The sequence below is a fragment of the Culicoides brevitarsis genome, chromosome 2 (assembly GCF_036172545.1).
Source record: "Culicoides brevitarsis isolate CSIRO-B50_1 chromosome 2, AGI_CSIRO_Cbre_v1, whole genome shotgun sequence".
NCBI classification, from domain to species: domain Eukaryota; kingdom Metazoa; phylum Arthropoda; class Insecta; order Diptera; family Ceratopogonidae; genus Culicoides; species Culicoides brevitarsis.
In genome coordinates, this window is record NC_087086.1 from 7,013,123 (window position 1) to 7,032,677 (window position 19,555).

Consider the following 19,555-nt stretch of genomic DNA (forward strand, 5'->3'; position numbering starts at 1 on the left):
TTTTAAATTTATTAATATTTAAATTTAATTATTTTTTTTTAAATTTTTAATTAAATTTAATTTAATTAATTTTTTAAATAAAAAAAAAATTAAATTAAAATTTTTGCATAAAATTCTTTAATTTAAGGAATTTCATGATTTTTAAATATTTTTTTTTATTAAATAATTAAAGTTGAAAATTTTTTAAAAAATATTTTACTCCTTTAACAACCTTCCTCTTAATTAATTTCCATTTAATAATAATTATATTAATTAATTTCATGTCCTTTTTAACAACCAAAAATTTGATAAAATACTTATTTTCTGTCTTTAGAAGATTTTTATAACAACTTCACAATATGTATTTAAATAATAATTATTTTATGAATTCTGTTAGAATTTTTTTAAAACATTAAATTTAAATCACATAAAATGCATACATTGAACAAATATTTTCACTCATTTTGTTTGTATTTAATTTTTTTTTTATCAAGAAGCGATTTAGAATTGCTTTTTTATTCTTTTTTGAGTGATTGTTAATTTTTTCTCCTTTATTAAAATAAAATTTTTATATTTTAAATGGAGATTAAAAACAATAAAATTTATATTTTTTTTTTCAAATAATGGACGCAAATTTTATTTTTTTTTATTGGACTTGAAGTAAGGAACTAATTAATATTTTTTTTGTATTTTTTATTTTTTTTTTATGATTTTTCAGATAAAATTTGACTAAAAAATTGTTTAATTAAAAGTTAATTGATGGAAAAGTTCAAAGGAAATTGGAGTGATTGTTTCCTGTTGTGCGGATATTTTGACGCCCACGCAACATTTTCGCTTTGATTTATTTTTTTTTAAATTTATAAAAATATAATTTCAGTGCCTTACGGTCGTTCAAGCATCCAAACACACCGAAAAACGAAAGAAGAGGATGAAAATGATGGCGAAGAAAATGCCGGAAGTTAAACGACACTCGTCAATTCCTGCAAAGTTGTTTGGTGCTGATACTTTTGCTGTTGATGCGTACCGGCGGAACTAAGTCGTACAACCACTTCTCGCTGGTTTCTGCGTCAAGCCGTGCCGTTTGCACTGCAATTGATTAAACTGATGGTATTATTGTTGTTGTTGTTGTTCAAATTGTTGTTGTTATTATTGTTATTGTTAATGCTGTTGTTGCTAGCGCTGTTACTGATGTAATGGTATGCCGTTGTCGTGGTAGTGGTTGTTGTGTTGTGTGTCACGGATGACGATGCCACGGCAGACGACGAATTGTTGTTGTTTGGCGTGGTTGCTGTCGACATTGGCGTGCCACAGCCCTTCAATTCGGTAAAAATTTCCGTGAAAAATCCCGGCTCCGCGTTGATGCGAAGCATGTTTGAGCTTAATCGATTAACAATTAGAAGACACCTGAAAAGAAAAATTATAATTTTAATTTAATTTTTATTTTTTATTAATATTTAATATTTTTAATTAATATTTTTTTATTAATTTAATTTAATTTTTTTTTTGTATTTATAACAAATATTTTTTTGTCATAATTTAAAATTTATTTTTTTCCAAATAATTTTTATTTATTTTTTATAATTTAAATTAATTTATTTTTTTTTAAATTTTTTAATTAATTTTAACTACCTTTAATTATTTTTTTTTATTAATTTAATTTAATTTTTTTATAAAAATATTTTTTAAATTTTTTTCACATAATTTTTATTTATTTTTTATAATTTGAATTATTTTTTTAAATTAAAAATAATTTTGTAAATTAAAATAAATTTTTATTTATAGTTTGAATTTACTTTTTTATAATATTAATTTAAATAATTATAAAATACTTTATTAAATGTTTTAAAATTATTTTTATGAATTTTTTTATTTTCTATATTTATTTTATAATTTTAAAAATTTAAAAAAAATCCTCATGCAAAAAAAAATATTAATTATAATTTAAATTATTTTTTTATAATTAAATTAATTAAAAATTATTATTTTTTCTATTTTAATTTGAATAATTTTTATTTTATTTTTTTATTTAATTAATTAATTTTTTATAATTTGAAATTCAATTATTTTTGAGAAAATTTTAAAAAATAATTAAATCTCTATTATTTTAATTTATTTTTTTAAGTTTAAAAAAAAATAAATAATTTGAACTCACCTATCCCAAAACTTATCCTTCGAATCTTCGACCAAAAATGGCTTCAGCGGATAACTAATTTCGTTGCCCATGTACGAATACGACAAATACAGGCAAGTCAATACAGCCGCTTGCAATTCAGACTCTTTTGTCTCTTCGCCGTCGACAATCTCACGCACCAACATGTAGACAAACACGACATTCGCTGGATTGATGAAGGCAACATCCTGCAACGAGAACAAAAGAAACGGAGATACATTAGCAAAAAAAAAACGAAGAAAAAGAAAATTTTTATTGTCTCGAAATTCAATTTCGACAAAAGGTGAGAGCTAAATTGCTTCTTTTTTTTTGTTGTAGTAGCAGCGAAGAAGTGATACAATTATGACATTTTCTGACTTTTCAATGACACTGCTGATGTAGCGCTCGTTATTTATAGCAGAAAAATAAAATAAAACATTTTCATTCAAAAGATAATCAATATTTTATTCATTTTACTGCTGCTTTGTATTCGTTTCGTTCTTTTTTGTGTGTTTTTTTGCTTGTTCTAGCCCATCATTCAGGTCTATTTTCGTACTATTTTAGACAGTGACGAGCTATAATAATAAAAAGCTGGGCTATAAAAAATATTTATTTGGCAATCAATGTTGGTGTTTAACAAGAGGACAGCTCTTTTGATAGCTTTATTTGATGACCAGTGATGGGCTTTTTGTGAAAATTATTCTCTTATTGAAAAATTTTACAATTTTTTGTTCATAAAATTTTATGTTTTATGAACTTTGATTTGAAAGTCGTATTTTTTTTCGACAGAAAATTTTATTAAAAATTAATTTAATTAATTAATTTAATTTAATTAATTTAATAATAAATTTAATTAACTTTTAATTAAATTAATTTAATTTTTTAAAATTTTAATTTAATTTTTTAAATTTTTAATTTAATTTAAATAATTTTTTTTTACAATTTTTTGACTTTATTAATTTTTTTTGACTTTGGTAAATTTATTCATTTTAAAAATTGAAAAAAAAAAAAATAAAAATTTAGATTAAAAAATTTTTAAAGTAAATTTAGCGCCCTCTATTATACAAAAAATAAATTTCATTGATCTAAAATTTTTTATAATTTTTTTTTTTACAAATTTTTTAAAATATTTTAATTATACAAATAATTTTTGCATTGTTGTCAAGATCATATAAGTTCATTCATCATAAAGTAGATGGCGCTGCGGATAATTTAAAATGCAATATTTCAACTTTTTCAAACTTTTATGAACTTCTAATCTATTTTTAATTGCCCATTACCCTTGATAACATCAATTTAAATATTGCAATAAACTGACCTAGCTCCATATCTTTCGACCTGTCAATCGTTACTCCGATCAATCGATCATCAGAAAATTTTTTTGAATGAAAAGGTCATTCACTGTGCGACTCTGCTTGATTGATATTTTTATTCCGCTCTACATTTTATCGATTTTTATTTCTTTTTTCACCACAAAACAGAAAAAAATTGTTGTCTGACACCTCTACAAAATTTATTATTTACAATTATTATAATGCATCACCTAACTATGTTTTTATTATTGGCTGTCTTACATTTTTTTTTATCGTGAAATTTTTTTTCTAACAAATTGAATATTATGACAGGATCGGCATAAATAATAAAAAAATGGCTTATCATCGTCGTCATTCAATGAAAAATATGAGGAAAAACGTGAATGAAATGACTCACAAAGTCTGCGGTAATTAGAAAAGAGTAAATAAAAGATTTATTTTATGGAAAAGTGCCGCCGACGATGACGTAAGAAAAGAAAAGTTCAAAGGAATGTTCCATCAATGCCTCGCTGACTTACTAAGAGGGGGGTTTCGTGCAAAGGCAAACTATTAATAAAAAAAAACAAGGTTTCGGCGACGTCATAAGTCAATCTGGAAGTAAGCCGGCGACGACGTAACAAACATTTTCTTTATATACTTTCGTGATTAGTACCGGTTTAAAGCACGTTTGAAACATAAAGCAGTCGTCATGCTTTCCTAAGTGGTTGTTGTTATGTTCCTCGCAATTGTTTTCGTTTATGAATAAAAAAAAAAAATTTTTTTTTCGTTTTGCCATTTGCACTTTTCTTTCATTTAGATACGAATTCCGTGACTGCTGTTCAGTGAGCCAAAGTTCGAGTAACAAACAAAAATAGAAAAAAAAGTAAAATAAAAGAAAAATGATATTCAGAGGACTTTTGTGTGTAAGCGGAAGACGGAAGGAACAAAAAACGGAGAAAATTGGTACCTTGGGTGTACATAAAACTGACACACGAAGACAGTGAATGATGATAAATTAATGGCTACGAATATTTATAGAGATCCAGTTTTCCTTTTTTATTATTTTTGCTAAAAGGGATGAAGTGGTTGGACATAAATTTTGAGGCACAAAGAAGTCATTTCGATAGACATTAACAGAAAAAATGGTCAGAATATTATTTGAATGTGAAAATTACTGAATTTATGTTTTAAGGAGATTATTTTTATGAGACTTTAAAAGTCAAAAGAGTCAAGATTTAAAAATTTATTATTTTTTAAATATTTTATTCGAAAAACTCAAGATTTACCTATCAAAAAAAAATTTACGCGGGAAATTTTTTGAAATTTTAAATGAATGAAGTGCCCTCTGCCATGTAAAGAATGAACTTTAGATCTTTTTTGTATTCAAAATTTTATTTTAAATTAATTTCATCACGAAATAATTGTTTTAGATTCATGTTCAAAAATTTTTATTTTACACAAAAAATCCGTTTTTCCGAGAAGTTTTTCTCAAATCATAATTTTATAAAGCGCCATCTTTGAGGAAAAAACAAAAGATCTTTTGGGGCTGAAGTTTTTTTCTTTCAAAGCTGATTTTTTCATTTTATTTTGTTTAAATTTAATGTTTTATCTAAAAAATTATTTTTCGAAACCTTTTTACCATTTTTTTTTCAAATTATAAATTAAAAAGCGCCATCTTTCATGTGATGAACAAACTTAAGGTCTTTTAGGCTTAACTTTTTTTAAATTCTTTTAGGCTGAACAAAGTTTTATATTTATTTCATTTTGATTTGTTAATTTTTTAATATTTTTTTATAAAAAAAATCTGAAAAAAAATTTTTCCGAGAAGCGCCATCTTGTGATGAGCAAACTTTTGGGTTTGAAGTTTTTTTTCTTTCTTTTACTTTTAAATATATTTTTTATTTCGTTTTTTTTTTTGTTAAAAATTATAAAAAAAATTAAATTTAAATTTTAACTCAGAGCCATCTATCATAAAAAGAACGAACTTTAGATCTCAAACCGATCAATTGATCAAAAGTTCGTTCTTTAGATGATAGTTGGCGCTTCGTTCAATCAACTGCCGTAATATTTTTCTGTGCGATAAATATTTCTTTTTGTCTTATTTAATTTTTTAATTACTTAAAATAAATTCAAGAAAAAAATTATTATTAATAATTCTCAAGAAGTGTCAAAAAACCCATAAAAATGAAAGAAATAAATTTTTCTTCAAAGCCTTCCAGAAAAAACCACAAAAAAAATTCTCCGAATTTCTTTGTCTCACAAATAATTTAAAAAACTGATTCAAAAACCAAACGCCAAGCAAAGTAAATTAGGGTCGTCACGTTGTTTGCAAAGGAAAGTGACAAAAGCAGCACAAAAAATGTCATTAAAAAAAGGTTTCTCACACCAGAAAAATCAATTTTTGCACAAAAGCAAAACAAAACAACAACAACAACAATAAAAATCCATAACTTGAAGCACAAACGTCGCTAATTTAGATGTTTGTATGGGGATTTATAGACTACATTGTTGTGTCCTTTTTCGTCGTCTGTTATTTTCTCATTATTTTCAGTGTGCTTGGCAGTTATTTATCACTCTGTCGCTTGATTTATGTGATTTAAACGAGCTTTTTTGGCGTTATTTGGCACTATTTACAAAAGCCTTAAATAAACAAAAAAAAAAGTGTCACAAATATTTGCTTGTTATTGTATCACTTCTCGATGACACCGCCTTGTTTGTCCAAAAAAGACACAAAACAAATAAAAACAAAAGATTTTTGCAAAAAATATTTACCTGCCATCCTTGCAAAAGAAGACTTCGGTCAACAGCACGGAGCCACATAACAGCGTCGCCTGCCTGAAAATCACGGAGTTTCTTGCAACGATCGTGCAAAAACATGCCCAAGCATTTGAGGAGTTCAGATGTTGACGCCTGGTTAAAAGAAAAAAAAAGAAAATTATTAGTTTGAGTGACATCGCGTTATTGATTGAAATGAATATTCATGAAATGAGGTTCGTTTGTCGGGTAAATGTCAAATATCGTCAAACATGTAAATCTAATTTAAGTTCACTGTCTCCTTGACATGCCGTTCGAGGTGTCTCTCATAATTAAAATTCAATATCAATTCCTTTTTTTTTGATTTGCATGTCAGATTCTGCGTGACAAAAAAATTTTTTTCTCAAGAACACGAAAAAAAAAAATCGCATGACAAAAAACACATGTTCAAGGCGATGACTTTTGTGCAAAAAAAAAAAAATCGAAGCTTATAGTGAAGAAAGTTCCAATCCAATTAATCAAATCAACTGCAATTATTTTCTCGATATGTGGAACAAAACACGTTTCTCGCATTCAATTCACGAAATAATTACACTAAATGCTCCATGTTTTTGGAACGTGAGTTTCCGGTCATTTTTTCCTCGTACGAAAAAATAATTTTGCACAAAAGTGTCGGTTGACCCGATGTACAGAGTTCGGCAAAAATTAATTCCGTATTCCGTTGGCATGCAATGAAATTTTTGGCAACAGGCGCAAATAAATTACAGTAATAGCGAGCTATGGAGTTTGATTATTTTATGGACATTTTCTGTCTCGCTCTCGGTTTTTATGGGTAGATGTACTTCGTGTCAGCGTTAGTGTTGTTGTAATAATGGCAATTGAGTTTTGTTACAACAAATTCAGAAATAATTTCTTGGTTTTACTCGGGGGGAGAAAAAATCATGTCAGGTATTGATTGGCGAATTAGGAGATGATCGTTAATGGAAATTGATTAAATTTGAATTAATTTGACATTAAAAGGCTCTTAGAGGGTTTAAGAGATCAGAATTGATTCTAAAAAAATATTTTTTTTTATATTTGGGAATTAATTTTTATTTTTTTTTCAAAAATTTAAAATTTCTAAAAAAATTAATTTGAGAAAATTTCATAAATTTTTAAATAATTTTAAGACAATTGAAAAATTTAAATAATTTTTTAAAAAATAAAAAAAAAATATTTAAAAAATTAAAATTATTTTTTCTTTTAATGGCAGGAAAATTTAGCTTTTAAAATTCAATTAAATTTTTTTTTAAATAAAAGTTTTTTTTATATTAATTATATTAAAATAAATTATGATTTTTTTGAAAAGCCTAAATAAAAGCCCATTATAAATTAAAAATTATCCAAAAAAATTATGTGCATTTTAAAATGAAAAATTTTAATTAATTTGATGCCGTATTTTTAATTTATTTTACAAACTTTTTATTTAACACTTTTATTATTTTTTTATTATTTTTATTTTATTTCAAAAATTTAAAAAAAAATTGATAAAAAATTCAATAAAAGCCTGTAATTTAATTAATTAAAAAAATTATAATTTTTTTTTTTTTTTTAAATTAAAATTAGTAAAAAAAAATTATTTTATTGAAATTAAAAACTTTTTAGTTTTTCTTTAATTAAATTTTCTAAATTTTTTTTTATTATTTTTATTTTATTTCAAAATTTTTAATAAAAGTGATAAAAAATAAATAAAAAATTAATTTAATTTAATTCAAAAAAATAATTCCTTTTTTTTATTAAAATTCAGTAAAAAGTAGAATTTTCTTATTCAGTAGATTTTTAATTTAAATTCGTATAAAAAAAATTTATTAAAAATATTTTTTTTTTAGTTTTCATATTTTTTTTATAGAAAGGATACTTATTTATGAAAAAAAAATTTTTTTTTTCAAATTGTTGCTTAAATATTTTATCTCATAATATCGTTAAATTTTCAATATTTTTCATCAATTTTCTCAAGAAAAAGCGCTCAAGGCTCTCTTTAAAGCCCAAAAAATCCTTTCCCGTGATCAATTTCATTTGCCCTTATTTAATATTCAAGACAAGATTGTTCTGTCAGACAACAAATTGTTGTTTAATTACTTTTTTTTTGCTTAGCTAAATTTATCTCTGCACTTCAGCAACAAACATTTCCAATTTTCCTTCTATTTTCATTAATTTTATATCTCGTTCGTTCGTTTCAGGTACCAAAAACTTCGATCCTGCTGTGTCCCGGATCCCTCTTTGCATGTTCAAACAACATTAATTCTCATATCTATTTGTGTGTTTCGCTCTGAATTATGAGATTATCTCTCCATTTATTTGAAGTTCTTTCGTTTTCATCTCTCTCTCCCGTAACTTCTTGCACACGACAATTTTGTGGCAAGAAAAACAAATATTTTCATCGGATTAGTTCGAAGATAAAGTATTCATTGAACATCAAAGAAAAGTCGATTTTCTATTTAAAATATTTTTTTTCTCGAAAAAAAAATAACTGAGGAAAATTTCTCATGCATGCCGCAAAGAAGAGGCGATGACGCAAAACGAAAGAAAACTGAAAAAGGAGATTCGTCATCAGCGCATTAAATCGGCTTTAGAGGCACTTGAAATACGAGAAATGCTTTAGCGGAAAACGTTTATGTGCGGTTTGCCTTATTTTGTTGTATTTTTGCTTCGTTTGTGCGAAAAAGTGTTGCAATAGGAAATATTTTTCTCGAAAAAAAAAAAATAAAAAAAAAAAATAATGCGGATATTTCGATCATTATTACAACTGATGATGATTTTGCAACATTTTGATTTTTTTTTTCGATTGATGAATAATGACTTACTCAATAATTTTTTTTTATGTATCGAAAAATGGAATGTTCCATCAAATTTATGCAAAATCATATTTTATCTTCAAAAAAAATTTTTTCGGGTGATTTTTAATACGTTAATGGAGATTTTAGGATCATAAAAATTGGAAATCAGGTGAAGTGAAATGTTCAGAAAGATTTTTTTATTTTATTTTTTTTGAAGATGAAAGTTTTTGGCAAATATTTAAGAGAACGAGCAATATTGAATAAAGTTATTTTAACAGAAAATTTATTGAATAAGAATGTTGCACTTTTTATGATTACAATCCAATTCTATTATTTCTCGAGGGAATTGTCAACCTTTCCATAGACAAATTTTATTAAGTTATTGGGCAACATTATTTGTGGGAATTCTAAAAATAGTTTTCAGTTGAATTTGAAAAATTTTTCGAGAAAAGGACATTTTTCTATGGTTTGTAAATTTTGTATTTTCCACAATTTTTTCGCATTATTTAATTTTTTTTTATAATTTTTTAAAATAAAAAAAATAGAATAATTATAAAAAAATAAATAATTAATAAAATAGGTTTAAAAAAATTGAAATAAAAATAATATTTATATAAAAACAATGTTATGCAAAAAAAAATGACAATAATATGAAATAAGAAAATTAAATTATATGAATTATTTATAGTTATTTTTATTTTGTTTCTCGATATTTTTTTTTTGTTAGAATTTTTTGTTAAAAATTTTAAAATAAATATTGGAATAAAAAAATTTAAAGTAAAAGTATTTTTATATTTTTTATTAATATTAAAAAAAATTATTTTTTACAAAAAAAAATTATTATTTTCTTTCAATGTTAATTAAAAAAAAAATACATTTTACTTTTTAGAAAAAAATTTAATTATTTTCTTTAAACTAATAATTTAAAAATATTTTTTTAAATATTAAAAATTAAAATATTTAAATATATTTATTAAATAATTTATTATAATTTAAATAAAATATTTGAAATATTAATTAAAAGTTTTAAATAATTAAAATTAAATATTTTTTTTTTTTATTTTTTTTATTTATTTTTCTTAACTAAATTTTCTTTTATTACAAAAAACTAATTAGATATGGAATAACATTTTGTTATAATAATCATTTATCTGACTTTTCCATCTCAACACTCATCAAAAAAAAAAAATAAAATTAGAAAAAAAATAATAATTTAAGGTTTCACAGACAAAGTTCGTAAACAAGCTCTTTTTCTAAAAAAAAAAAAGTTAAATAAATTTAACTCAATTACAAACTTTTTTTTTCGCAATTTTATGCGAACTTTTTCTTTAATCCCAGCCATCATGACTCATCAACATCTCCTAAAGACGAAAAAATTCCTCTGCAACATTCAATCAATCCCGTTTTCCCTCGCATTTTTTTCGACTTGGCCATTACTTAAGTAAGTAACATTCACCCTTTGCGAGCGTAAATTATCTTTGTGCATTCAGATCGGTCCTCAAAATATTTATACAGACATGCATAATTGATGAATTCCGTTACATTTTGTCTCTACGACGACGAAAAACGAGCAACATATATTTTTTTTTCTTTTACGGTAAACTGGGGTGCGAGCCGATATTTTTAGTACGTTGTAGTGATAATAAATTTGCATTTTAAATGTTTTCCAAAGTTTTATCCATTTTTTTCTCTCTATTTCAGTTACAGCCAGAAAAAATGACGTTTGTGGCGCGAACACGCTTGCGCACCTTTTGTACGTGTTTGTCGGTCGTCCTTATTCTTGAAAAATATTTTATTTCAATTTTTTTCTGTGTGTGTGTTGTTGTTTAAAATTTTCATCGTCGACAGGCATTCCAGATGAGCGGAGCATAAATATGAATGTCGGTCGGTAGAAGGATGTTGACTTTATTAATAATTACATTTTTTAAAAAAATATTCTTCTCATGACGGGCGCACGGTAATTGAATTAAATGGGCACTAATTGCAATTATGGCGTGCCTTGGGCTTAATTGAATAAATTTTTTGACGGTTACTTTGTGATAGTTTCAGGTTTTGCGCATCCAAAGAGGAATTTTAATGGAGATGAACAATTAAGTGCTTCGTCTATTTTTAGAGAATTTAGTGGAAAAAAGTCTCACACGTGTCACACATTCTCCTTTCACACACATTGTCATCGTCGTAGTTGCCTCCTATTTTTTTTTGTCTAATAATAACGCTCGGATAAAAATAATAGAAAATAACACAATACGCGAGGAGATACAAGGCACGAACACGGAAAGGATGTGCTTCGTACATGTTTGTCTGTTTGCCATTACGGGTGACCTTCAATAAAGTTTTCATCGACAAATAAAGGCGAAAACAGCAGAGAAAAAAAAACAATAAAAAATAACGAGAAGATGTGTCAAGATGGTTGATAGATTGGAATTGGGTCCGGGCGAATTTTTTTTTTTTTTTTGAGAAATTTTCTTCCATTAATTTTTGATTGGAATCGATTTTCTCCGGAAATTGTGCAACGATCGATTGGGAGTCGACTGCGAAGGAAATCAAGTGAAATTTGTGACATTAAAAGATTTTTTTTTGGCTAGAAAGGAAATGGAAAATGAGATTTATTTGTTTTCAGCTTTTATAATGAACTCTCAGCTCTTGAAATTATTTTTTAGCTCTTGAAATTAATTTTTAGCTTTTGAAATCAATTTTTAGCTCTTGAAATAAATTTTTAGCTCTTGAAATTAATTTTTAGCTCTTGAAATGAATTTTTAGCTCTTGAAATGAATTTTCAGCTCTTGAAATGAATTTTTAGCTCTTGAAATAAATTTTTTAGCTCTTGAAATAAATTTTTAGCTCTTGAAATAAATTTTTTAGCTCTTGAAATAATTTTTCAGCTCTTGAAATAAATTTTTTAGCTCTTGAAATAAATTTTTAGCTCTTGAAATGAATTTTTAGCTCTTGAAATGAATTTTTAGCTCTTGAAATGAATTTTTAGCTCTTGAAATAAATTTTTTAGCTCTTGAAATGAATTTTTAGCTCTTGAAATGAATTTTTAGCTCTTGAAATGAATTTTTAGCTCTTGAAATGAATTTTTAGCTCTTGAAATGAATTTTTAGCTCTTGAAATGAATTTTTAGCTCTTGAAATTAAGTTTTTTAAATGAATTTTAAAGCATAAATTTTGTAATAAAACAAATGTTAGGAAAAAAATATATGTCACTAAACCGGTAAATTTAGGTCTGAATTACTGTTCTAAACATCCTCAATAAAACTTTTCCCAAATTAAGTGATCTGTGACGACCTTTTCATTTTCTTTGTCATACCAAAAAATTTATTTTGCTTCCATTTCAAGCTAAAATTCACACTTAAAACCTCACAATTTTTCCTTTTGAGCAATTCCATATCCTTGACCATCTTATTTTATGTGCAAAATTAACTCAACTGTAACTTTATTATTATTATTTTAACACACAAACGCTCTTCCTCACACTCACACCCACAAATCGCCGTCGCCGTCATGCAAAAAGAGGAAGGAAATATCGACACAATAGTCGTCGTCATTCAAACAAAATCCTCCACAAATGACAAAAAATCCTTTTCAAATGAATTTCTCTCACATTTTTCGCACTTACATTTCACATCCTCTTATTATTACGTTTTTTTTGCTGTGCTCTTCGTTATTATCGAACATAAATTTATTTGATTTGATTTCAACCCTATGGGAATGCAGATCATACGAAAAATCGCATTGAAGGACAACGACGAAAGACGAAAACGAGCAAAAACTAATGATGCCATAAATATGGTCAAATGTACCGCAAAAAAATCTCCGATAGGGTGCTTCGTCATTAGATATAATGAGGAGATGAGGAGCGAAGTAATTTTATTAGTTTTCGATCAGTCTTCAGTCAGTTTCGTGTGCGTTAAGTAATGAAGTGAGAATTTGTCATTTAATAGGCTGAAACAAAAATAAAAAAAATATTTTCGATTTTCAGGAAATTATTTAAAGTGATAAAATTAAAATAATAATTATTTTTTATTATTTTTTAACAAAAAAAAAGTAAATAAAAAAAACTAAATAAATAAAATAAAAAAAAAATTAAATAAATAAAATAAAAAAAAAATAATTAATAAATTAAATAAATTAAAATGATGTTTTTAAAAATTATAAAATTTTCAATTTTTAAATTTAAAAGATTTTTAAAATTTATAATTTTTTTTTATTAAAATTATCCAAAAGGTTTTTCTTATTCAGAAGGACCCAAATTTAATGATGTTTTTTATAGAATAATTTTTGTTATTTTTTTTTGCAAATTTTTTGTAGAATAATTTTTATTTTTTTTTTAGATTTTTTGTAAATCAATTTCGAATCTAAAGAAGGATGAATAAAATTGATAATTTTTGAATAAAAAGGTAAGAAAATATTGTCTTTTGAACAGATTCTTTTAAAAATTTATTATTAATTTTTTTAATTTTTTTTTTAATTTTTAATTGTTTTTTTTAAAATTTAAATAATTCAAATAAATTAATTAAAATTAATTGAATTTTTATTTAATATTTGAGAATATTGAAAAAAAAATTTTTTTTCACAAAAATGAAAAAGTAGGTTGATTTTTGAGTTTTTATAAAATTAGTGTTGAATTTAAAAAAATACTTTTAAATTAAAAAAAAATAAAAAAAAACTTTTTTTTAAATAAATATTTTTAAATTAAAAAAAATGTAAATTAATTAAATGAATTTTCATTTAATTTTTTAAATAAATTTTTTAAATTAATTTAATGTTAAAATAAATTTCTTATAAAAAAAATTAAATTAAATTAAATCGAAAACATTTTTAACTTTTTTTTCAGCCTAATTCAGTCAAATGGAAAACAAAGTAATAATTTCTTTCGAAAATACTCACCTGAATGACAGTTTTCCGAGGTCCATGACCGTGTTGATGCTGCTGCTGCTGTTGTTGCTGTAACGCGAGCGGCAAATGAAGCGGAATTTTCGTGGCAAGTTTGTCAGTTTGTTGAAGCGGCGCCGTGTTATTGGCGCGCATCAGATCTAAAGGCAGCAAGGATTTTGGTCCATTTGGCGTAAAATAAACAGTCTGCCCTTGCCCAACGACTCCGACTCCATTGCAGTCTGATTGTTGTTGTTGTTGATTTTGCTGCTGCTGCTGCTGCTGATTTTGCTGCTGATGGGCATTTTTGTTCTTGTCCATGGCCAACGACGGATGCACATTTTCTATATATGAAGAATGGGAATTATTTTGTGTGAATAGAGGTAATAGAATCGGCATCGTGCTAGTAGTAGTGTTTTTTGCCGTCGACGAAGATGAGAATAATTTTTGCATTTTTTTGGTATTTTTGTGCGTGACGCTCGCGAGCGCATCGTCCGTCTCATCTTCATCTGTGTAGCATGGCACGACATTGACGTCGTCATACACCACAATGGGGCTACTATGGCTAGAGGAAGTGATATAGGAGGTTTTCAGGAGAATTTCATTGGGGGACAACTTACGAAATGTCGCCGTTGGCAAGTTGGCAGCCTTGTTTTTGTTGTTGTCCGCCGTCAGTTGCTTCTTTTTGTTGTGCGACGCCGCAAGTCGCTTCCACGAGAGCGCATTGATGAACAACGAGTGTTTCTTCAGATTCTTTTCGAGCGCATTTTTCTCCGAGAGGATGCGCGCCGTATCTGCCTGCCGTTCCTGCTGATTGTTGTTCATGTTGTTCTCGCGATTCGTGTTGTTCATGTGCGTTTGGGCGCCCAGCAGCGCCAAACTGTTGCCGTGCAAGTTGTGATGATGATGATGGTTCGTGATGCTCGTCAGGTTGTTGTTGTTCGCGTTATTGTTGTTCGTCTGGTAGTTGTTGTGATGATTGTTGTGATTAGGCACCGATTGCAGGTTAGGCGGTTTCGTGTTTTCCCGATTTTTCACATTGTTCAGCTGCTCGTACGAGTAATTGTTCAGCTGGAAATCCGCCGAATTCGAGTTACTGAGGGTGCCTGTGCTGCCAGCGCCGAAGCTGCTGTGCTGCGTCGAGTATATGGGTCGACGTTCCCGGGGACTAAAACTTAGTACCGTGCCCATTTTGTATGTTAAGTGATAAATTTTGGCTGACTTTTCTTAAAAATTCTTCACAAAATTTTTTTTTTCGTTTTTTTTAATCGATTTTTCACACAAAAAATCGATTTTTTATTTAAATTCACTTTTTTTTTTAAATTTTTTACAAACTGAAATTTTTCATTTCCTTTGTACACTTTAGAAAGTTACGCAAAAAATTTTTAGTTTTTTTTTTGCACAATTTGTTAGCCGAAAAACATAAGAAAAGCGATCCAAAAGTGGATTTTTCTTCGTAACAGTCACTTTTCACTCGATTTTTTGCTAAAAAGTTCCGAAAATCAAAAGTTTTTCTGTGATATTTTTGAGTTTTTTCGATTTTTTCACAAATTTTTCTTCACACACAAAAAATGAAGGAAAATTTTTCACCTACAAACAGTGCGCGTTCCTGCTGTATGTAAAGTGAAAATGGAAATGAATACCAAAGTCCTGTGCATATTTGAGCAGAGAATTTTTTTTTCAAGCGAAAATGCTTTTGTCTCGTTCTGTATCACTGAAAACTCGGTTAAAGACAGAAAGAGAGGCGAAACTTGACGAAAAATTTCCTTCATCGAAGGAAAATCGATCGATGGAATCGCGCAAACTCCAACTTTGCGCCCGTACAAAGGAGAATTCAACAAAGGGACAATTTTAGCAAACACGAAATTTTTTCACATACGAACGGTTCGTTGCACAGATTATAGCAAAGGGTGAGTGTACGTTTGCGAGGGGGGTGAAAGTCGTCGTCAGTCGTCTGTGTTGGTATGTTTTCGATGGAAATATGGCACACAGATGATTCTTTCGTCAAGTAGGGAAAATTTGTGTTTGGAAATACAGGCAGCCAAGTTAATGCGAAATACATGAAGGAGGTTCGTGATATAAATAAATGAAGATGTTTTGTATATGAAAGACGAGCACTTGACGAGGGGGATTTTTATTTATTTTTTTTTATATTTTTGAATCAATTTGTCGTTATTTTTATGATTTTTTTTATTAAATTAAATTTATTGTTGAATTTTTTTAAATATTTTGCTTAAATATTTTAATTCGAATCCAAATATATGTAAATTAGGCAAATATTTGCTCAGAATTAACATGAGTTTGCTCAAATGAGTGCAAATTTGATGATAAGGAATGTTCTTATGTGGTTTTAGTTGGTCGTTATTTGAATACTGACGACAATTGAGTTCGCATGAAATGTTTATTGCATTGATTTATTCAAGATTGGACCTAATTAATATTAATTGAGAGACAAAACGAAGGATATTTAAATCTAAAGTTGGGTTTTACCTGTTTTCATGTGATAAGGAATAATTTTTGGATAATCCGTTGTATATTTGAAAAATTTTGGAAAATTCTTGAATGATTTTTTAAAGTAAGTTCAATTTAAGGAATTTTTTTCTTATTATTTTAAACATTTTAATCTAACGAATAATTTTTAGTATATTTCAGTTAAAAGGTTAAAATAAAAAATATTAATTTTTAAAATTTAATTATGAATATAAAAAAAATATTAAAAAATTTTCAAAAATTTAAATAAAAAAAATTTTGAACTTTTATAGAAATTAATTTTATTAATAAAAAATTTTTTTAGTATATTTTATTTCAATTTTTTATATCAAAATATTTGTTTTAATAAATTTAATAAAAAAATATTTTTTTGATTAAATAATAAATTTAATTTTTAAAAAAATTAATTTATTTTATTTTTTTTAATTAATTATTTTTTGAACATCATTGATGTAATTTTTTTTAATAATTTCAAATAATTTTATTTTCAAATTTTTAAAATATTTTAATTTTTTGTTGAATCCTTATTTGAAATAAAACATTTATTGAATAAATTTAATTATTAATTTTTTTATTTACATTTTTTTTTATATTGTTCATATTGTATTTTTTTATATTTATTTTTAACTATTTTTGATAAATTATATTTTTTAATTTTTCTTTATGGAAGAAAAAATTTTAATTTTCAAATTTTTTTTATTTTAAAATTACATATCTTAAAAACTAAAAATAAATTAATTTTTAAAATTAAATTAAAATTAAAAATTATAAAAAAATTAATAAAAAAATAATAAATAATTTAATTTCTTTAAAAAATAATAAAAAATTAAAAATAATATTAAAAATAAATAATTTTTAAAAATTTTAACTTCTCACAACAGTCTCATCCCTTTTAAGTTTTTCAAATCCAATCCTTACTGATACCATAAAGCGCAAAATCCAACTTTCAAAGCTCGCCTTTATTTATTTTTATCGTAACACTTGACATTTCATCACGACTTGTAACTATTGCAACTCGACTCTTTTGAAAAAATATCATTTTATAATCAAATAATCATTAAAAAATTATTTTTAATCAAAAAATACTCAAGTAACCAACGACCAAACCGTCAAAAATTAAAAATATCATTCAAACTATTGTTTGAGACAAAATCAAAAAGTCCTTTTTATCACGAAGAGACCAAAAAATTCCAGCCATGGGAAAATTTTTCGAGACAGTTTACGCTAAAGCCTGCATGAAATCCTTCCTGATGATCTTTAATTTGGCTTTTTGGGTGAGTTTTTATAATTTATTTGATTTTTTTTGTTTTTAATGTAACGCATGCGTTTTTTAAATAAATTTTTATCATTTTAGGCTTCGGGTTTGGCGATTTTTTGCGCTGGAATTTGGATGCAAGTCGAATTGAAGAAATATCTGGAATTGAGTAAGGATTTTTCGGAGAATTTCACTTACGTGCTTGTCAGTATTGGCGTTTTGATTTTGTTGGTTGGGACTTTTGCGTGTTGCTGCACCGTCAAAGGGCAATCGTCGTTGTTGTATTTGGTAATTTTGATGATTTTTTGATGAGTTTTTAATGTTTTACGTTGAATTTTTTTTTTGTATTTTTAGTACGGAGGATTCTTGGCAATTATCCTAATTTTGGAGTTGGTAATGGCAGTTTCGGTTTACGCTTACAAAGATCGCTTAGCTGCTGATTTCGATCAGTCGCTGAATCGATCGATGGAGGAATATGGACCCAATAAAGTTCACTCTTACGACATTGATGTCATGCAAAAAACAGTAAAAAAATTAAATTTTTAATTTTTTTTTAAATTTTAAATATTTTTTTACTTTTTTTTTTAGTTCCATTGCTGTGGCGTTAAAGGTCCCAATGATTGGAGCGAAAAACCCAAACCGGATCCAATTCCACGTTCATGCTGTATTATGCCAAATTGTGATGTTCAGGATGAGACTCAAGTTTACCCGTCGGGATGTTATGACAAAGTCATGGCTTTTTTGAACACAAACATGTCCGTTATCGGAGGAATCGCTTTGGGAATCATAATTTTCCCTTTGTTCGGGACGATTTTGGCATGTAGCTTGGCTGCCAACATTAATAAGACCAGATATGAGCCAATGGCGTAAATTAAAAACTTTGAATTTCTTTTTTCTTCTTAAAATTAACTATAAATGTGTTTAAAAGAGATTTTATCCCATTTCAAAAGTTTTTAAGAACCCTTGAGATTTTATCTTAAAGACTCTATTTAAAGTTACATTTTATAAAATGTTTATCAAAAAAGAAAAAAAAATTAAAAGACTTAAAAATACGTAGACAAAATTTTTACAGCACACAAGAGAGAGAATTTTAAAGAAAAAAAGGAAAAGTTAATGAAAAAGCTTTTACGCACATTAAAAAAAAATATTTTTGTCAACGTTATCAAAAAAAAAAAAAAAAATGATATTTATCAAGAAAATCTATTCAAGTTGATCAAAATATAAATAAATAAAGTATCTGTGGAAAAATTTAAAAAAAATATTTTTTTTTTAAATAAAAATTCTTGAATTATTTTACTTACAAATAGAAACAAGGCAAAAAAATAATAAAAATTAAATTATTGATTTCAATTTATTAGGATAATTTTTTAACTTATTTTTATAAAAATTTTTTCACTAAATTTTTTTTTATTTATTTTATTGACATTTCGATGTGAATTTTTTTTTGACTAAAATATTAAAAATTTTATTTTTTCAATTTTCAAAAATCGGTATAAGAGCCCTCATAATAAGAGGATTTTGACTTAAATTTTTTTTGCTAACATCTTTAAATGGCTCCTGTACATCGAAAACGCAAAATTTAGAAAAAGTCCAAAACAAAAGTTGTTTCTAACATCAAAACCTTCAATTTGAGACGGAGAACCGTGATCTACAAAAGTTGAAAAAATTTTGAAAAATCGATATGTGAGCCCTCATAATAAGAGGATTTTGACTTAAATTTTTTTTTTGCTAACATCTTTAAATGGCTCCTGTACATCGAAAACGCAAAATTTAGAAAAAGTCCAAAACAAAAGTTGTTTCTAACATCAAAACCTTCATTTTGAGACGGAGAACCGTGATCTACAAAAGTTGAAAAAATTTTGAAAAATCGATATGTGAGCCCTCATAATAAGAGGATTTTGACTTAAATTTTTTTTCATTTTTTTTGCTAACATCTTTAAATGGCT

The 19,555-nt window shown here is 26.0% G+C and overlaps 2 protein-coding genes across 2 annotated transcripts; one reads left to right on the forward strand and one right to left on the reverse strand.

The window, feature by feature from the left end:
• Positions 1 to 675: 675 nt before the first annotated feature.
• Positions 676 to 15,416, reverse strand: LOC134831455 (cyclin-dependent kinase 5 activator 2). Its single transcript, XM_063845185.1, has 5 exons — positions 14,485 to 15,416; positions 13,880 to 14,208; positions 6,193 to 6,330; positions 2,132 to 2,337; positions 676 to 1,383 (listed from the first exon to the last, which is right to left on the reverse strand). The coding sequence occupies exons 1-5, from the start codon at positions 15,053 to 15,055 to the stop codon at positions 1,047 to 1,049; spliced, it is 1,581 nt and encodes a 526-aa protein (XP_063701255.1). The 5' UTR covers positions 15,056 to 15,416; the 3' UTR covers positions 676 to 1,046.
• A 1,952-nt stretch (positions 15,417 to 17,368) lies between these two features.
• LOC134831654 (tetraspanin-7-like) lies at positions 17,369 to 18,762 on the forward strand. Its single transcript, XM_063845447.1, has 4 exons — positions 17,369 to 17,628; positions 17,709 to 17,897; positions 17,964 to 18,134; positions 18,198 to 18,762. The coding sequence occupies exons 1-4, from the start codon at positions 17,551 to 17,553 to the stop codon at positions 18,477 to 18,479; spliced, it is 720 nt and encodes a 239-aa protein (XP_063701517.1). The 5' UTR covers positions 17,369 to 17,550; the 3' UTR covers positions 18,480 to 18,762.
• The last annotated feature ends 793 nt before the right edge of the window (positions 18,763 to 19,555 follow it).

What these genes read in the sequence shown, in the direction of transcription:
- LOC134831455 (XM_063845185.1), bottom strand. Translation starts at nt 15,055, where the DNA reads ATGGGCACGGTACTAAGTTTTAGTCCCCGGGAACGTCGACCCATATAC. An exon ending in CTTGCCAACGGCGACATTTC is followed by an intron (nt 14,209 to 14,484) that starts GTAAGTTGTCCC and finishes CTTCATATATAG; the next exon opens with AAAATGTGCATCCGTCGTTG. An exon ending in TTCTTTTGCAAGGATGGCAG is followed by an intron (nt 2,338 to 6,192) that starts GTAAATATTTTT and finishes TTCTCGTTGCAG; the next exon opens with GATGTTGCCTTCATCAATCC.
- LOC134831654 (XM_063845447.1), top strand. Translation starts at nt 17,551, where the DNA reads ATGGGAAAATTTTTCGAGACAGTTTACGCTAAAGCCTGCATGAAATCC. An exon ending in TCTTTAATTTGGCTTTTTGG is followed by an intron (nt 17,629 to 17,708) that starts GTGAGTTTTTAT and finishes TTATCATTTTAG; the next exon opens with GCTTCGGGTTTGGCGATTTT. An exon ending in TTGATGTCATGCAAAAAACA is followed by an intron (nt 18,135 to 18,197) that starts GTAAAAAAATTA and finishes TTTTTTTTTTAG; the next exon opens with TTCCATTGCTGTGGCGTTAA.